Source organism: Protopterus annectens, chromosome 2.part1 (assembly GCF_019279795.1).
Source record: "Protopterus annectens isolate FY-2018-M chromosome 2.part1, PAN1.0, whole genome shotgun sequence".
In the NCBI taxonomy this organism is placed as follows: domain Eukaryota; kingdom Metazoa; phylum Chordata; order Ceratodontiformes; family Protopteridae; genus Protopterus; species Protopterus annectens.
This window is the reverse complement of record NC_056729.1, coordinates 1,809,140,625-1,809,158,539: the sequence shown is the minus strand read 5'-3', so window position 1 is coordinate 1,809,158,539 and position 17,915 is coordinate 1,809,140,625. Positions and strand designations below refer to the sequence as shown.

At 42.5% G+C, this 17,915-nt stretch overlaps 1 protein-coding gene across 12 annotated transcripts in view; it reads right to left on the bottom strand.

Moving 5' to 3' along the window:
• ZNF362 (zinc finger protein 362) overlaps positions 1-17,915 on the bottom strand; it is a 984,218-nt gene that overhangs the window by 231,645 nt on the left and 734,658 nt on the right. For all 12 annotated transcript variants that reach the window (XM_044063254.1, XM_044063249.1, XM_044063257.1 and 9 more), the window contains one exon: positions 15,731-15,809. In XM_044063254.1, coding sequence (XP_043919189.1) covers positions 15,731-15,809 — 79 coding nt within the window. The remainder of the gene's footprint in view (positions 1-15,730; positions 15,810-17,915) is intronic.

Genomic DNA, 17,915 nt, shown 5'->3' with positions numbered 1-17,915 from the left:
GAGTCAGGAAGTGCACATTCATGGCTACTAATCTACTAGGTAGGAGTGAGGAAATTTAAATACTGAATAGGTCAATAACACAAGGAACTTGATGAGCAATGTTCAGCTATGGGCAAACTAGATGCTGTAGTAGTTAAAAAAAATCTGTATAGACAGTAAGGCACCACTGCGGAGACAGGAGTTCTAAAGTACAGTTTTGTACCTACCATAAATGTAGATGTTCGAGTGTTGACACTGCTGCAGTCATTACACTTGGGTTATCCTGCCATCAGGCGGTTCCCCAGTCGGCCAGAGTTCCAAAGTCTTGGTCCGGCGTCAGTTGCTGTCACCTCCTCCCTGATGTCAGTGCGACAGGGGTATATAAGATGCAGCCGATGCCATTTTCTTCAGTTTTTCTTGCCTCAGATGTCAGGTGCCCCCAAATAAGTAGGCAATTCAAATTGCTAATAAAACATAAATAAGAAAAGCAAACAAAAACTTTCAGTTACCAGCAAATACCCCCCAAAGATAGTAAACGGTAGTAGACCTAGGTACGTAACAGCAATGAAGAGGGGATGGAGGGAGGGTAACCTGGACTGCAGCAGTGTCAACACTCGAATATCTACACTTATGGTAGGTACAAAACTGTACTATGTTCACTGTGTTACACTGCTGCAGTCATTACACTTGGGTAGAATCCCAAAGCTGAGGTAGGGTGGCTGGTTCTATAGTGCATTAGAGGTGGATATAAGGCCCTGCAGCACTGCAGAGGCAAAGCCAGCTCTGGATTTGGAGTATAGAGGCAGATGATAATGCTTGGTGAAGGTATGCACAGAGCTCCATGTTGCTGCTTCCAAAATATCCTTGGTAGGTACTCCTCTGAGGTAGGCCATTGATGTGGCAGTTGCCCTGGTGGAGTGAGGTCTAATGCTGGTAGGCACTGGTTTCCCATGGTGCGTATAGCAGAAATGTATACAATGTCCTATCCATTTGGAAATAGTCTGTTTTGAAATGGCTTTTCCCTGTGCTCCTGCAGCATATGCTACCAATAATTGCTCAGATTTTCTGAAAGCTTTGGTTTTGTCCAAATAGAAGCGTAACTGCCTGTGAATGTCCAATGAATGCAGTAGTCTCTCCCCTTTATTCTGTGGCTTTGGATAAAAAGTTGGCAAATGAATAGTTTGGTTTAGAGACACACTTGAAACCACCTTAGGCATAAAAGTAGGGTTAGTTCTTAAGGACACCCTGTCCTGGTGGAAAATGAGGAAAGGTTCCACTGCCATTAGTGCCTGTAATTCAGAAACTCTTAGTGCTGATGTAAATGCCAGGAGCAGAGCAGTTTTCCAAGAGATGTATTTTAATTCTGCTGTGCTAGCTGGCTCAAAAGGAGGTAAAGTTAATTTTTCCAAAACAAAGTTGAGGTCCCAAGTTGGAGCAGGTGCTCTACAGGGTGGTCTTATGTTTTTTGCCCCTCTGAGGTACTGTTTTAGCAAAGGATTAGAGAAAATTGGTGGATCCGTGTTGTAATGAGCAGAGATGGCAGAGACATGGACCTTGATGGATGAAAAGGAGAGGCCTTTGTCCAGCATCTCAGTCAAATATTGCAGTATCTGAGGAATGTTTGGCACTAGAGGGTCAAGGCTGTGAGCCTGGTTCCAGGAACAGAATCTCTTCCATTTCTCCGAATAGGCTTTCCTGGTACTAGGCCTTCTGGCCTCCAGGATGACATCCATAACAGCTTTGGAGAGACGCATTGCTTGCTTTGCTAAAGTATCTTCCATGCAGCGAGGCTTAAGGTCCTTAGCTGGCTGTGGAGAATCTGATTGTTGTTCTGAGAGAGTAGATGTGGTGTTTGAGGCAAAATCCAGGGTGGTTCTTGTGCTAAGTTTTTTAAGATTGGGTACCAGTGCTGGCGTGGCCAGTCTGGTGCAATCAGGATCATTTTTGGCCCCTCTTGCCTGGCTTTTATGAGTACCTTTGGAAGAAGAGGCAGTGGTGGGAATGCGTATACTGTTAGATTTTTCCAGCTGAATGAGAGGGTATCCACTTTCCATGCTTGAGGATGGTAACTCCTTGTGCAGAATTTCTGTAGCTGGCAATTCTTTGGTGATGCAAACAGATCTATGTCCGGGCTCCACCATTTCTGTGTTATCATTCTGAATATTTGTGGATTCAATTCCCATTCGTGTGGATCCAAGATATTTCTGCTTAAGTCATCTGCCAGTGTGTTTTTCTCTCCTGGCAGGAATTGTGCTTGTAGATGAACTTGATAGCTTATAGCTGTGTTCCACAAGGTCATTGCTTGTCTGCAGAGGGGGTATGAATGGGTGCCCCCTTGCTTGTTTATGTACCACATGACTGTGGCGTTGTCTGTCTTTAGTAGTAGTTGTCCTGGATGTAGCAGGTCCTTGAAAGCTATAAGGGCATTTTGTACAGCTAGCATCTCTTTTTGGTTGATGTGAAGATGCTTTTGTTCTATAGGCCACTTGCCTTGAATGCATTTTCCTGCCATGTGGGCTCCCCAGGCGTAATCCGATGCATCTGTTGTCAGTGTTTGCCTGGGTGTGGGTTGAGTAAAAGGCTTTCTCTTGTTGAGGTGACAAGCTTGAGCCCACCATTGAAACTCCTTCTGAAGGCAAGGTATTAGTGGTATAACTGTTTCCAAACTTTGACAGTGTTGAGACCATACACTCTTTAGGTACCATTGTAGTTTCCTCATATGCAGTCTGGCATATGGAATTAGTAGTATGCAAGATGCCATGTAGCCCAAGGCCTGCAGAATTTTTCTTGCAGGGAGTCGGGTTTTTGCCATCAGTTGAAAGTATTGAGTCAAATGTCCTTGCTTGTCTGGCATGAGATAAGCCATCTGGGCCGTTGTGTTCAAGCTGGCACCCAGGAATATTATCTCTTGTGAGGGCACTAGTTTTGATTTCTTTTCGTTTACTGTGTACCCCAGGCAACTTAGTAACTTTTTTACAAACACCAGATGCTTTAGGAGGATGTCTTTGCTCTCTGCTTGAATTAGGCAGTCATCCAGGTATGGGTAAATTTGAATTCCTCTTTGTCTGCAAAATGCAATTACTGGTGTCAGGCACTTTGTGAAGACCCTGGGCGCAGTAGATAAGCCAAAGGGCAGTGCAGAAAATTGATAATGCATTGGACCAGCTGTGAATCTGAGGTATCTTCTGCAGTTTTGTCTGATAGGGACATGCAGGTATGCCTCCTTGAGGTCCAAAGTCACGAGCCAAGCTTGCTTGCCCAGCATGGGAAGAAGCTGCTGTAATGTCAACATTTTGAATTTCGGGACATCCAGGTAAGTGTTTAGAGATGAAAGATCCAGAATAGGCCTCCAGGCGTTGTCCTTTCTGGGTACCAGAAAGAGTCTTGAGTAAAATCCTTGTCCTTATTCCTGCGGAGGTACCTTTTGAATAGCTCCCATGGTCATGAGTGCTGTAATTTGTTTTAGAGCCTCTGCCCACTGATTTGGTGGCAGATTTGGCATTCCTTTTAACCTTGGCAGAGTGTGAAGTGGAACCTGTAACCCTGTGAAATGATATTGAGAACCCGTTTGTCTTTGGTGATCACATGCCAATTGTGATAAAAAAGAGCCAGTTTTCCTCCCAGTGGGGCTGCCAAGAGAGAAATGTTTGGCAGCTGTAGTGGGAAGTCATTGGGACTGGTTTTTGTAAGGTTGTTGTCTGTCTTCTCCTTCTTTCTGGCCTGGTGCACCCCATTTTCGAGGCCTGTAAGGACCTTGTGGCTGTCCTCTGCCTCTTGGACATCTGTATTTGCCCCACTGAGGTCTGACTGTAACAGGAAAGGACCACAGTTTCTGCTAAATCTTGGAGGCTGTACCTGTAAGAAATCTTTCACTGTTTGCATAGATTTTGCCTTATCCTCCGTTTTCTTTAGTACCTCTTCTGCCTTAACTCCAAATAGGACATCATGCTGGAAGGAAGCATCCAGAAGTTTTGCTTTAACATGATCTGGCAATGCATATTACTTTAACCATGCGTGTCTTCTAATGACAGAGCTTGTAACTGCTGCTCTGCAGGAGGCCTCTAAAAATCAAAACCACATTGCAAAGTATGTTTTCCCACTTGTTCAGCAGCATGCAATAAACCCTGCATTTCTTTAAAATTAGGAGGATCTGTATCTGAAAGCATTTTTTGTTTCAACTGAGACATCAGAAACTGCTGGTATTTTAACATGTGAAATTGGCAATTCAAAGCCCTCATGGCTAAAGTTGCAGATGTATATACTTTCTTTCCCCATCTGTCTAATGCTCTGGAGTCTCTGTCAGAGGGAATTGGGTTCTTTGTTGATGAGGCCTTGACCCCCTTGGGTCCCTGAGAAATAGTTTCTGGGTCTGCCACTGGGCTTTTATACAGAAATTTGTGTGAGTCAGGGACTCTGTAATATCTGTCTGGTTTAACTGGAGCTGGAGGTAAGGAATCAGGATTTAAGCTGGATTCAGTATACACATCATCCATAATGTCTAACACTGGCGGAATAGCCAGGGGTCTGTGTTGAGGTTAAAGTAGGAATTCTCTGAGCCTTTTCTTGGATTCTGAGTAATCCTGGCCCTCCCAATGGAAATGCTCCCTCATGGTGTGTAAAGTTTCCCCAAAAGAGTAATCCTCTGGGGGAGAGGCTGATGGAATGGAATCCTCAGCATCAGAATCCTCATAAGGGGGTAAAGAGTAACCTAGGTCAGAGGAAGACTGTGAGGAAATGGACACCTGGTCGGAGGAGTCAGAATCCACATCCTGTCTGGGCCTTTTATCAGGTGGGGGATGGGACCCCCTAATCAGAGTGATCAGGTCTTCGGCCATTTTGAGCATTTGTTTCTTGGGCATGGAGGCCTGCCCTGGAGACTGTGATTTCTTAGATTTAAGAGGAGGTTTAGACTTAGAAGAGGGTTTAAGGCTAAGCTGACTAGGTCTTAATACACCCTCTGAAGTTGCAGGAGGCTCCTGTACACCGGATCCCTCTACAGGGTCGGTTTCGGTAGTCTGTAAAACTTGGGAGTCCGATGGCCCAGCCTTCTCCACTAAGGAGTCTATGGCTGCTTGTGGTTCTGCTGAAGCGGTCGTCAGGGGCTGCGAAGGCACCTCGCTGAAAACCAGAGAACCGGCGACTGGCCTAGAAGAGGTGTCGTCGTCCGTTTTGGGCCTCGGATGCCTATCTTTGTCTTTGCGCTTTTTATGAATTGCGGTCGTCGGAAGTTCCGATGGCATCATATATATAAATATTCTGCCAAAGAAATGTCGGGCAAAATCAAACCGACGTTTAATAGTGTGCTTGTTAAACCTAGCATAAAACCAACAACCAGTGACGTTGTGGTCTGGGCCTAGGCATGGGATACAACAAGAATGGAAATCCTTATGAAGTATTTGCTTCCCACAAGAAATACAGTTATTAACTTTTACTGACATCGGACTGAGGCAAGAAAAAGTTTCCCCAACGGGGTACTTAGCTTTGTAGAAGACTTCGGTTCTGGATTCGGAAATAAAAATCTCAGGAGTCGGCCGATCGGCACTTGCAAACTGCTTTTGCTTCGGGCACCGTGCGGCAAGAAAGACTGAAGAAAATGGCATTGGCTGCATCTTACATACCCCTGTTGCACTGACGTCAGAGAGGAGGCGACAGCAACCGACGCCGGACCAAGACTTTGGAACTCTGGCCGACTGAGTAACCGCCTGACGGCAGGATAACACAAGTGTAATGACTGCAGCAGTGTAACACGATGAACATCTAAAGACCGTAAAAAGGGTCTAAAAGTGCAGATATTCAACACATAAACAATTAATACAGCTGTGACAAAAAAACGTGAAAAACAATTGCAAAACAGTGGTTATGATAATGTACGTCTTGGCTTTTGTAGAGTTTAGCAGAAATCAGCAACACTATTCTTTTCAAGTAGTGTGGTCACCAAACATCACCAAATGCCTCGGAGCTTGTAGGTTATAAGCCAAGAACTGTGCAACTGCAACACTTTACACAATCCCAGGCTAGAAAATGACTTGGGTCCCCTCAACTCCCACTAAAGTGGAAGCAAGGCAGTTCTTACTAAAGACTGTAAAAAACGTGAACAAGTACAGATATTTACCACAGAAACATTCAATTAATTATTTTCTGACTCTATCCAAGACCTCTTAAAACTCAAAAAAGAACAAAAAACTAAAACAAAACAAAGTGCAACATTAAGCGTAAAGATAAACAAAATGGAAGTAATCAAACATTAAAGGAGCAACTCCAATCCAAAATCAAATGCACAACTCTAGAAGAGGACTGGAAAAGCAACTTCACCTGGATGTGAACTACTATGAGGCTGATGCTTCAATCTATGGCACACTGCCAAACATGCATCACCTCACTGCAATTCATGTTCCTTTGCTGTTTAAATGACAGTTTATCTTTCATTAAATTATGAAAGTTCATACATGCAGCTTCTCCTTAATAGACTAGAGAGGAAGGATGACTGTTCAAAATTCCAGCCCACGAATGTGGAACCCCTTCACCAGGGGAGACAATATCCCTTTAATACAGCCTAGCTATCAGTGAAGAATCCACCATTTAATTCCTTAATAGGTTCACAGCTCTGGGGATGAAATGTCCACCAGTGTAGGTCTCAAAATGGTGACTTACAGCAGGAGAATGTCTGTCAGATTGTAGTGTCTCTGCAACCACATACGCTTCACAACCCACTGCAACCATCACCTCTTTAGGTATCTGGATGGCACCATAAAGACCGTGGTAGCCATACAGCCCAGACGCCACAGCAGACATGGGCCCTCTGCCATATACTCAGACACACAGGATGCCACAGTTATGTTTGCAAACTTTGCAGTACCTCATTTGTGCTGGAGTTGCAGTTACAGTATTCAAATTGTATGTTTTTATCAATTTAATTGCTGTATATATTATTTTACTTTAGTTTTTAGCCTTTTAATGGTCTTGCATACTAAATATTGTTAACTTTTTTTTTTTTTACATCTGTTGGCCCAGGACATACATGAAAAGGATATTTAGATCAAATGGTAAAAATGACTTTCTGGGCACTTTCTGCATGCAGGAATTATCACCACTGGAGTCTCCCCAGCTCTTTACCTGGACAATACTATTAAACAGAATAAAGCTAACTTATCCAAATTTATGGCCACTACCAACGGCTATAACCATAGGACCACCCTCTGCAGAGATGTTACTAGAGGAGGTTTCAAAAGGGATACCAGCAGTCATCTCTCCAGGTATGGAAGCATATACCAAGCTTTCTCTTGAAAGGCTTTTGTATCTATGGCAAAGGACCATGGAAAGCCCAAAGAGCAGCATTTTGTAACAGAATTGATGATCATCGCAGAATGAATCCAATACATCTCTTATGTAGACCATTTGCTGATTTACCAGAAACTATCAATTATGTCCAGGGATATTATCCTGGCATTTTACAGAAACAAGGACATGACCATTTGGGAAGCTACAATCCAGGACAGTTTGTACCAGAGTTGGTAGATGAAGTTACTAAGACCCATGTGGACATTAAGCATTTATTTTTTCAGAACCAGAAAAAAGCAGAAGTAGACCTCTTGGCTTTCTTTCAGATGAAGACATCTACTATGTTTACTTTCATTCCAAGAATTTTAAACAGGTTTTTCTCTCTTAGTAGGCTTCTTTTGAGGGAATAACATAAATCCTCTAAGATCTGTCCACCTGTGTCAATATCCTGAACCCACTGTTCCTTGGTGAGTGCCCTTTCCATGCAGGCACAAACTTCACACCCCATTATCAAAAATGGGCACTCAGACAGAGTTTCAGCTCCTTCTTAAAGGAGGACTGCTCACCCAGGCCACTCTGCAGAGGTATGTGCCTGAGCCTGCAGTTAGAGCTACAGCTTCAAAACTGCAGCTGGCAACATGGAAGCTCATTCTTAACCCTGACTCATGATTTGAGAGGAAGGAAAGTTTCTTCTGTACCTGACTCTCTGGGGAGGAAAGATGAGCAGGTTGGGGTTATAAGGCCCATCATAATAGAGGAAAGTACTTATGATGCCCACCACTGCTAGCAGTATGTGATGGCCACGAATATGTTTCATCCCCACACTGGGCCAGTAATCAAGGACCCTGAATCCTCACCACTGATACTGGAGAGGGATGTGTACTTGGAATATAAATATATATACTCAGTATTTCAAGATGCAGACCTCTCTGCATCAAGTACAATTTCCCTTAAGAGCACACAGTGAACACACTCAACCTGGGGTCTGGATGTCTCTTTATCTGTCTCTCTTCAGGTCCCCAATAAGACTGCCCACTGGTACAGCTGTATGGTTAGGTCCTCAGTCAAGTGTCCAAGCCAAGTCCTCCAGCACCCCTTCTGTAAATCCAGTACTTTCAGTCCCTGCCCCAAGCAGCTGACACACACTCTAAGATTTAATTTTCACACGCACACACACACACATCTGGGAAAGGCTAGCACAGATTACCCACTCTGCCAACTTTGCCCAGACTATAAGGTAGTTATCACTGCCACCAGTCAGTTACTATAAAGCTCTTAGAAGGGTATCCAATTATACTTTGTAATATTAATACTAATACAAATAATAGTATTTCACCAAGATGGCCAGGCCTTCTGGAGTGGCCCACACAGTGTCACCAAATAAATATAAGCACTCTCCAAGATTAGGTACCTTCTACAAGGATCAGCCACAATAAAAGTTTTAAATATATTTAATAATAAATAATAAAAAAATGAAAATACTGAATATATATTCACAGTAAACAGAGTTCAAATCACAGAAAATACTGAAAAAAACACTGATAGACAGATTCACACAAAGAAAGAAAAACAATATCTAAACTAAGCTTCACTATATTCCTGACTGAATCTAACAGAATTTAAATGTTCCCTAGTTAAGTTACTTAGGGTATTCTAGTCAGGCTTCAAAAACAGAATACTCAATACTCTGAGATTTCTCTTTGTATCTAAAATATAATTTCCAAGAGGGCTGGCAGAATGACCTAATCTGGTCACCTGACTCTTGGTTCTCACAGTATTCCCCTTTGAAGCTGAGACAGGAGATAGCACAGATGGCCACAATACACATGCAAATGTTTACGGCAGTGCCTGAGGCCTCCCCAACAAAGGGTCTGTTCCAGACCCAACGTCTTCAGTCCCATTCTGCACTGTGGGGTACCTTTTAATGATCATTTACATTTCCCATATTTTTCTTAAAGTTAACCTCTGCTGTGCCAGTATTCTCTATTAAAACATATACATTTAATTCAACTACAATAATACATGTACATTTCTCTTCATTTTATTAGGGAGCAGGGTGCACTGTTAATACATTTCAACACAAGCAAAGCTCACAAATATATTTTCAGCACAAGCATCTGTGAAAAATAAGTTTGAAATACAAATAAAATACAGTTTTAATACAGTAATAAAACATACATCTTGTATAAATCACTTTGATATTCAAAGGACATATCATTCTTTAGAAAACTCCAGCTGGCTATGCTGACACTTCCCCATATCATCATAGTACTCTCTTGCTACACCTGTTCATAGCTTAGAGTCTTCCTCCTTGTCTGGTGGCAAGGTGCCAAAATGCTGTGGCCTCTTGGCTCTGTGCTAGGCTGAAGAGCTCAAGTAGGAATAAGTCCACAGATAGCTAGACAGGGACATGCTCCTTTCAACCAGGGATTATAAATCATCTTGGGGCTATGGGACCAGCTTGACATCTTAACCAGCTCCATTAGAGAGTTGAACAAATGTTCTGCATTCATCAGAAACACATTAAGGCATTTCTGATACACAGGAATGCTAATAAAAGGCCAGTCCACAGAGGACATCAAGAGTATCGTGGTTTTTCCAAGGAAGCAATTATGCAAGGGACCTTTTCAGTGAGGAAGAGTCATTGCCTCTGCCTCACAAACAAAGGACCTTTTGAATCTTCAGAATTTTGACTGGATACCAACTATGAGGAAGCCTGCATTCTCCACACCAGCTCCAGGGACAAGCTAAAGGGTGGATGCAGAACATATGGCGACAGGGATCGCAGGACTGTGGCATGTGAGACATGACACACCTGTATGGAGTCTGGAAAATGCATCAAGATATATTTCCTGAGGGTGCATTCTCACACCCACGATTCAAGCTCAAATCAAACCTCAATCGTTGGTCAGGTCTGACCATAAGCTAATCACCCTTAACATCCACATCCCACCCACACCCCCCAGTAAGGAAACCTCCATAAAAAACTTCTCCAAAGCTAACTTCATGCTACTCAAGTCAGAAGTGACAAACTTCATGACACCCATGCAGACGGGAACTGAAAGTTTGACTGCTGAATCCTACACTAAGACACTGAATGAGCACATCCACTCATGTATGAATCGTGCCATCCCAAATAAAACCAAGATGCTCTCCTCCAAAAAAAGAAAACCAATCTGGTGGTATCCTGCCATAAACAAACTTTACAACAAAAGGAAGAAACTATTGCAGAAAAGAGGAAAATCCCAGGATGCAAAAAACTCCCTTACCAGCCTCAGTAAGAAGTCGAGATCCCTCATAAAATCCTCCAAAGCTAGTTATGAAAATAAAATTGCCAAAGATTCCAAAGACAACCACAAGGCATTCTATAACTATGTCAAGAATCTAAATGGCAATGCTCAGATCTTCTCTGAGCTACAACAGAATGGCATTAAATATACTGATCCCACGGATATTGCCAATATCCCGGCAGATCAATTCAGTGCCAACTTCACCTCCCTCTCACCCCCTAAACGGCCCATCTCAATATCAGAAATTTGCCAAATTTTGGTAATAACGGCCACACAGGTAAAAAACGCAATCTCCAAAGCTACGAATGGGACCAGATGACATCCCGGGCTGTGTATTACATGAACTACAAAATGAACTGGCACCTAACCTAAGTGTAATGTTTAATCATAGCCTCACCTCAGGCTTCGTGCTGACTGAGTGGCGCACAGCTACAGTTATCCCACTCCACAAGAGGAGATCCACCTTGGATTCCAGGAACTACTGCCCCATCAGTCTGATGAGCCTGATCTGCAAGGCCATGGAACATATTATCATGGAACTTATAAATAAAGACATTGGGAACCCTCAAACACTGGACCCCACCCAGTTTGGGTTCGTGAAGGGCCGATCTTGTCTCCTGAACCTGACTGACTTCTTCGAATCAGTCTCCAGAGCTGTGGTTGTGGGTAAGGTGGTCCACACAGCCTATCTGGACCTCACCAAGGCCTTTTACACCATCCCCCACTCTGGAATCATAGACAGACTTACTAAGCTGGGCATTAATCCCTACGTCACTCGATGGGTTGCCAACTAGCTTACTGACAGAACCCACACTGTAAAAGTAGCCGACTCCAAATCCATCTCCAGACAAGTGACAAGTGGAGTACCTCAGGGTTCAGTCCTGGGACCGCTCTTGTTTGGCATCTACTTTGCTGAAGTGTAGGCCAACACTAAGGGACTCTGGCTAACAAAGTACGCAGATGACTGCAAACTGGGAGCCAATATTGAATCCCCAAATGATGTGGATACTCTACAAAAGGGCCTTACAGAAACAGATGCTTGGTGCCAGAGCCATGGGCTCAAGCTCAGTGCCAAGAAATGTATAGTTATCCCCATTGGGAAAAAACGTTTACCCGTGAATTACCACATAGGTGGCAGTACAATAAACACCAAAAGTGTGATAAGAGACTTAAAGACAGAGGTGGACAGTGGTCTCACCTTCAATAACCACATCGCCACAACAGTCAGGAAATCCTTCTATGTGGCACACCTCATCACTAAGGGCTTTTCACCCAGAAAAAAGGAGGTCATTGTCCCACTGTACTCATCCCTCACTAGATCCATTATAGAATACAACGCCCCGTTTGGTATGTACCTCTCAAGACATCTGCAACAACTGGAAAGGCCGCAGAAATACCTCACTAAAAGAATCACTGGCCTACAGCAGATGCCCTACGCTGACAGCCTTAAAAAACTCCAGCTATACTCTGTTGCATATCGTCTACTCAGAGGCGATCTCTGCTTAACATACAAGGCCATGTCAAACCCAGAGCTGTTGGACATGTTACATTTAAAGAAATCCCAATCCCTCAGAGCCACACACTCCAGGGATCTAAACCCTGTCATCACAATAAACAAAACATGCTGGAGGGATAGGTTACCGACCCAGAGACTCCCCAGACTCTGGAATAGACTGCCCATACATGTCAAGCAGAGCGCCTCTTTGGCCCTCTTCAAAAGGAACCTTGATGATTGGATGGTAGAAAGGAATTCACTCCGGGGATCACGTCAGTCGCCTTGCTAGACAGGGGTCCAGGGAAGTAAATAGTGTGGAAAGAAATAGCCAGGGAATTGTTATGGCTAGGCCTGTATAGGCCCTAGGGCCGATAGCCTAGTACCTAAACATGTGTTTAATTTCAAACACTGAACCATGAGCCCTGTGATGTTAGAAGACCGTCTGGCTCCCCTTCCATAACCTCACAAATGGACCCAGCTTTTCTTGGAGAAACTCTTAGGTGGGAGTTTTCTGTCTTTGGTACCCCTGAAATGAGGATGGGTGACTTAAGAGCCTATGCCCTGAAATTAGGTCAGGAAGCAATCAGAACTGTCTGACTTAAAAGAGTATGCCCTGAAATTAGGTCAGGAAGCAATCAGCCCTGTCTGACTAAACTGAAAGACAGGCAACATCTCCACCCCTTAGGGGTGCACCTGCTTTGGACTCGCCAGCTGAAGCAAAAGACATGCATAAGCATGAAGCCTTGCAAGCCAAGAATGAGCCCAGCACCCAAGGCACATTTTTCTGAAACAAACTTGCCTTTTCATGGGTTTGGTTACAGCTTAGCCTCCATTTCTTGGTCCTTGTGTCAGTGCTCCTACTGACACCTGAGGCTATGCAAAGGACTTGCCTAGCAATCCCCACAGCAGAAGCTGTCAATCTCTGCCAGTCTTCTGGTAGTGAGACAGATCATACTCTGCTTCTTTTGACATCAGCAGGCAGCTGGATTGGACCACTGGCACTTACAACAGTGCTTTACTTAATGTTCTCCTCTAGGGCAGTACAGACAATGCCAGTACAGGTCTTGGATGGTTGTTACATGGCTACATGGATGCTCAGCTGATTTGCTTCTGGGCTCTGAATGTAGGAATGTCCTCTGTCATGAGTTACAATAAAGATATGAGATGATGGGCTCAGAAGTCATCATAAAGATGCCAAGTGATGTCGCCATGTGTGTTGGCATTGGGCACATGACTCTAAGTACAGGAAGTTCTATGAAACAAAACTACAGAACTGTGACTGGTGCACAACATGAACCCAATGAATATACAGCAAAGGAAAGTCTCTGACATTACCTCTACCAAATGTTTGGCCATTTAAACAGCAGTTCCTCCTTTCACAGTTAACCAGCACCTTATACATGAAATCCTCTTCTATAGATATCCTTGCTGAACATCCTTACCAGTGTGAAGAAAAAACACTTCCCTTGAAAATGATCAGATGCAAGAGAATACTGTTTGATCATGCACACCTGATGCCAAACAACTTCATTCCCTAACTTGACAAATACATTAGTCTCCTGTTATGCTGATAACAGAAACAAAACAACAAAACACAAATTCCTTCACTGGGAAAAAAAATATCACAATAGTCCAATACACTGTCAGAATTACATACAGAATTCTTCAGCAGTATGTTCCTTTAGATATAATTTCTAAGTTACTTAGCTTCCTCGTTTTGCACAATGTTAGGAGTGTATGAAACCCCCCCCAAAAAATAGTTCTGCTGGCAAAAAGATGAAAAAGATGACATACTACAGTGTTTAAGGAGACCACAACCTGATCAACTGGCTGGGATAACTAAGCAATTAATGATTAGCTCAGGAGCTCAGTAGCCTCACAGCAAGAGGTTCTCCTGTTCAATTCTCGGCTAGAGTGCCTTCTGTGTGGAGTCTGCATGTCCTCCCCGAGGTCGAATGGCCTCTGAAAGACATTCGTGAATGGGCGTGCCTTCGCTGGAGGTTGGGCGTCGGGCTGGCAACTCGGCACCATAAAAATCGACTGCCAATCATTAGCGGACCTGAGTTCCGCTGTGGCAACCCCTAACCGGGAAAAGCCAAAAAGAAAAACAACTTCAACAGTTTAACTCCTGAACCCTGGATGATCATTTGTAAATGTAGTTTTAATTAAATCTTTACTGCATCAAGCAGCACATAGCATTGGATGTATAGAAGCACATTCGCTGGAACTTGCTCATGCCAGTACTGTTAATGTGAACTTTACAAGTCACAGATGACTGGGCAGGTCAGGGATGAGTGACAGAAAACTTGGTATCTATAGCTGATGTGTAACTAAAAAGTTCTGTCAGCAAATACATTTTTGCTTTTTACAAAAACAATTCAATTAGCCACTCTCTGTAGATAAAACAAGAAAGGGCACACAATACTTTAAGAATTAGTTAAAAACAGAAGCAGTAAATGAAAAAATGCACATTTACAAAGCATGCAATAAATCAGGCTAATCCCATCACAGCTGACTAAGCAACAGAGCCCAAAGGGAAAAGAAAGGAACAACAAAATAATCTCAAACTGCCTGGACAGAGTTCATTACAAGACAAATATGTCTTAACTATAAACAAAATAAAACAGCATGTCAGCCCACAGGAAGGATATTTTGGGGTATAAAAATAACATGGTACTAACCATTAAGAGTGATTTATGACAACTTTCAAAAAATAAATAAAGCAATGAAGAAAATATAACACTGCAAATATATTTTTAAAGTTTGTAAGACTCGGGTGTCTTCTGCAACTTCACTCTTAGTAGAAATGCATCTACTCACAGTCGTATAAGTTAATGCAAGTTTCTATCAATAAATAACAAATTACTCATTGATCTACATGCATGCAAAACAGTTATATAAACATCTACCATAAACTGTGACCTACAAATTCTAACAAAGGTTAGAAGCAGCAAAGAGTAGCAAATCAACTGAAAATTTCCCACTGTGCATCTTACAATGGTCTTGTTTGGTGAATCGCAAGGAAAACACAACAAAGTATCCAGTTTAACTCATTAATACCAGCAACACTGACAGCATTGTGTTGTTAATCATACCTTGTGGTACTGTGTGTGCTAACTTGTCCCACTCAAGCAGACAGTGCTTGAAATGTAGACAACACACATTTTTATCACACCATGGTACTGAATTTGTGGTATCCAATGCAGCAATTACGCAAATTAATAAGAGAAAATGACTTCAGATGAACAAGAAATGCAAGAACTTGATTTTCTTGTTCAAATGAAAAGATTTTTTACGTTTTTTTCTTCTGACTCTAGGCAATTATGATCAAACCTTCCAGTAGTCAGGACTGTCACACTTAATTAACTGACCAGCTGGTAGGTGTTATTTTATTATTTATTTATTTTACATTTGTTTACTGGACAAGTCCGACTGGACACAGGTCCTTTTTCAGGAGAGTCCCAGGGAGAAAAGCTCCAGTTATCAATAAAGAAATACAAAAGAGAAAAAACATATGGAAGAAATAACAGCAATTCTCACAAAAACAATTACATACTGTTGTCAAGTACAATTAATGAGTTAATGTAAACAACTTAGCAATGTAAAATGGAAGGGTGATTTTTAACAACAGCTTGTTTTTAAGCTACATGGTTGTGGCCTGCATTCAAACACAGATCAATAAACTCACCTGCAAGTTAGACAGCTGAGTGAAAGCCTTTTCACAGCCTGGATGGGCACACTTGTATGGTCTGTCACCAGTGTGGATTCTGCAATATTAAAACAATGCATCGGCATTAACATTGCGCTCAACAGATGACACAGGAAGGCAAATGTGGAAAAAAAGGCATAAAAGTCAAGTATGTTAAGAAACACAGAAGTAAACATGTTAATTTCACATGACATTAATGCTTACCCAATAGTGAATCACTATTTCATTGTCATTACAAAAATGGACATGGAAACATGTGAAATGCTAAAAGTACACATTAAGTTTGATTTGTAATGTTATCTAAAAATAAAACTGAAAAAAGGATCTCCTAATGTTGAAAACCAACCCAAATATTGAAATGTATTTCTGTGCAAGGTGCATGTGTGTGTGTGAGACAGAGTGGTGGTGATACTCAGTCACAGTGACAGAAACAAAGACTCTTTCTTAACTTGGAAAAAAAGACATTAATAGCCTATGGCATGAAGCATTTAAGAAATTCTGAACGTGGCTGTTTGGCTTCAGGTGTCAAAACTGCATTGTTAAAATAAATTTATGCCCATAATGGAAGCTGCTTTCAATAGCCAAAATGTGAACTTTGACAATCTAATCAATGTTAAGTACCAAAAACAATGTGCAGTCAGAATAGTTGTGTAAAATCTTACCATAAACATATATGTTCTTCTCTTCTATGTTGTAGTATTCTTTACATATGGATTGTATTCTGACGATCGACCTGATGTCCGGCCTGTATACAAAAGTTTACAGCCACTGCCTGTACGTGGGAAGTCGCACGAAGGCACAGACAATGTCAGCCATAAAAGGGACGTCCGCATGTACAATCTTCAGAATAAGAAATCCCCATAAGGAAAGGAGTCCAAAAGGTGCCTAAGGAGATCATCCTAGGAAAGAGCAAGTTGTAGGGGGGAAGACGGGAGGGTTGGGATAGAATACTGCAACATAGAAGAGAACGACATCTATGGTTATGGTACGATTTTACACAACTATTCTATGTCCTTCTATTCAATGTTGCAGTATTCTTTATATATGGGAGAGTGCAAAAGCTGAAAGCGAACCCAGGGAGGAGGATGGAGTAGGGAAAAGCTAAGAAGAAGCACTTTCCAGGAACCCATGCAGAACGGCCCTTGCAAAACCTGCCCTGGACCTGGAAACTGTCCAATTTGTAATGTTTCATAAAGGTATGAACAGATGACCAAGTGGCAGCTTCCAGGATGGAATGAGCATCTAGACGTTTAAAGAAGGCCCCTAGGATGCCACTGATCTAGTGGAATAGGCCTCAACAGATGTCGATAAAGACTTCCCATGGAATTCAAAGCAAGACACAATAGTCTTAGACATCCATGTGGAAATGGTTTGTTTGGATACAAGCAAACCCAGGGCCCTGGGATGAAAAGAAACAAAAAGTTGGTCAGACCTCCTAATGGACGTAGTTTTGTCAAGATAAAATCTGAGTTGTCTATGAGCATCCAAGGTATACAAAATCCTTTCACTGGGGGATTGTGGTGAAGGGAAAATGGTAGGCAATTGGATGGACTGATTAAGAGACAACTCATTCACCACTTTCAGCATGAAGCTTGTATTAGTTCTCAAGGATACTCTGTCCCTATGAAAAACTAGGAAAGGGTGGGAAGCCATCAACGCCTGAATCTCAGAGACCCTTCTAGCAGAGGTTAAGGCTACTAGAAGCACCGTTTTCCATGTGCAGAACTTTAGAGAAGCAGAAGCTGCTGGTTCAAAAGGGGCCTGAGTGAGTTTTTCTAACACATAGTTAAGATCCCAATGAGGAGGAACTGGTTTCCTGGGGGGGTATTAAATGTAGGATGCCTTTAGGTAAAAGCTTAACGTCTAACCTGAAAGCTAAGGGGGGAGTGAAAGGCAAACATGCAGTCAAAGCAGAACAATGGACTTAAACTGAGGAATAGGAAAGACCGCTGTTGAGCAACTCACACAGGTAAGAAAGTACTAAGGGAATGTCCTCACCAAAGGGATCCTCTTTCCTTTTTTGGCACCAAATGGAAAATCTTCTCCACTTGGAAATATAAAATTTTCTAGTATTGGGTTTCCTGGCCCCCTGCAAAACCCATAGCACATCCTTAGAAAAGAGGTGCCTGAAAGGGATCAATAGTTGATCACCCACAAGGTTAGC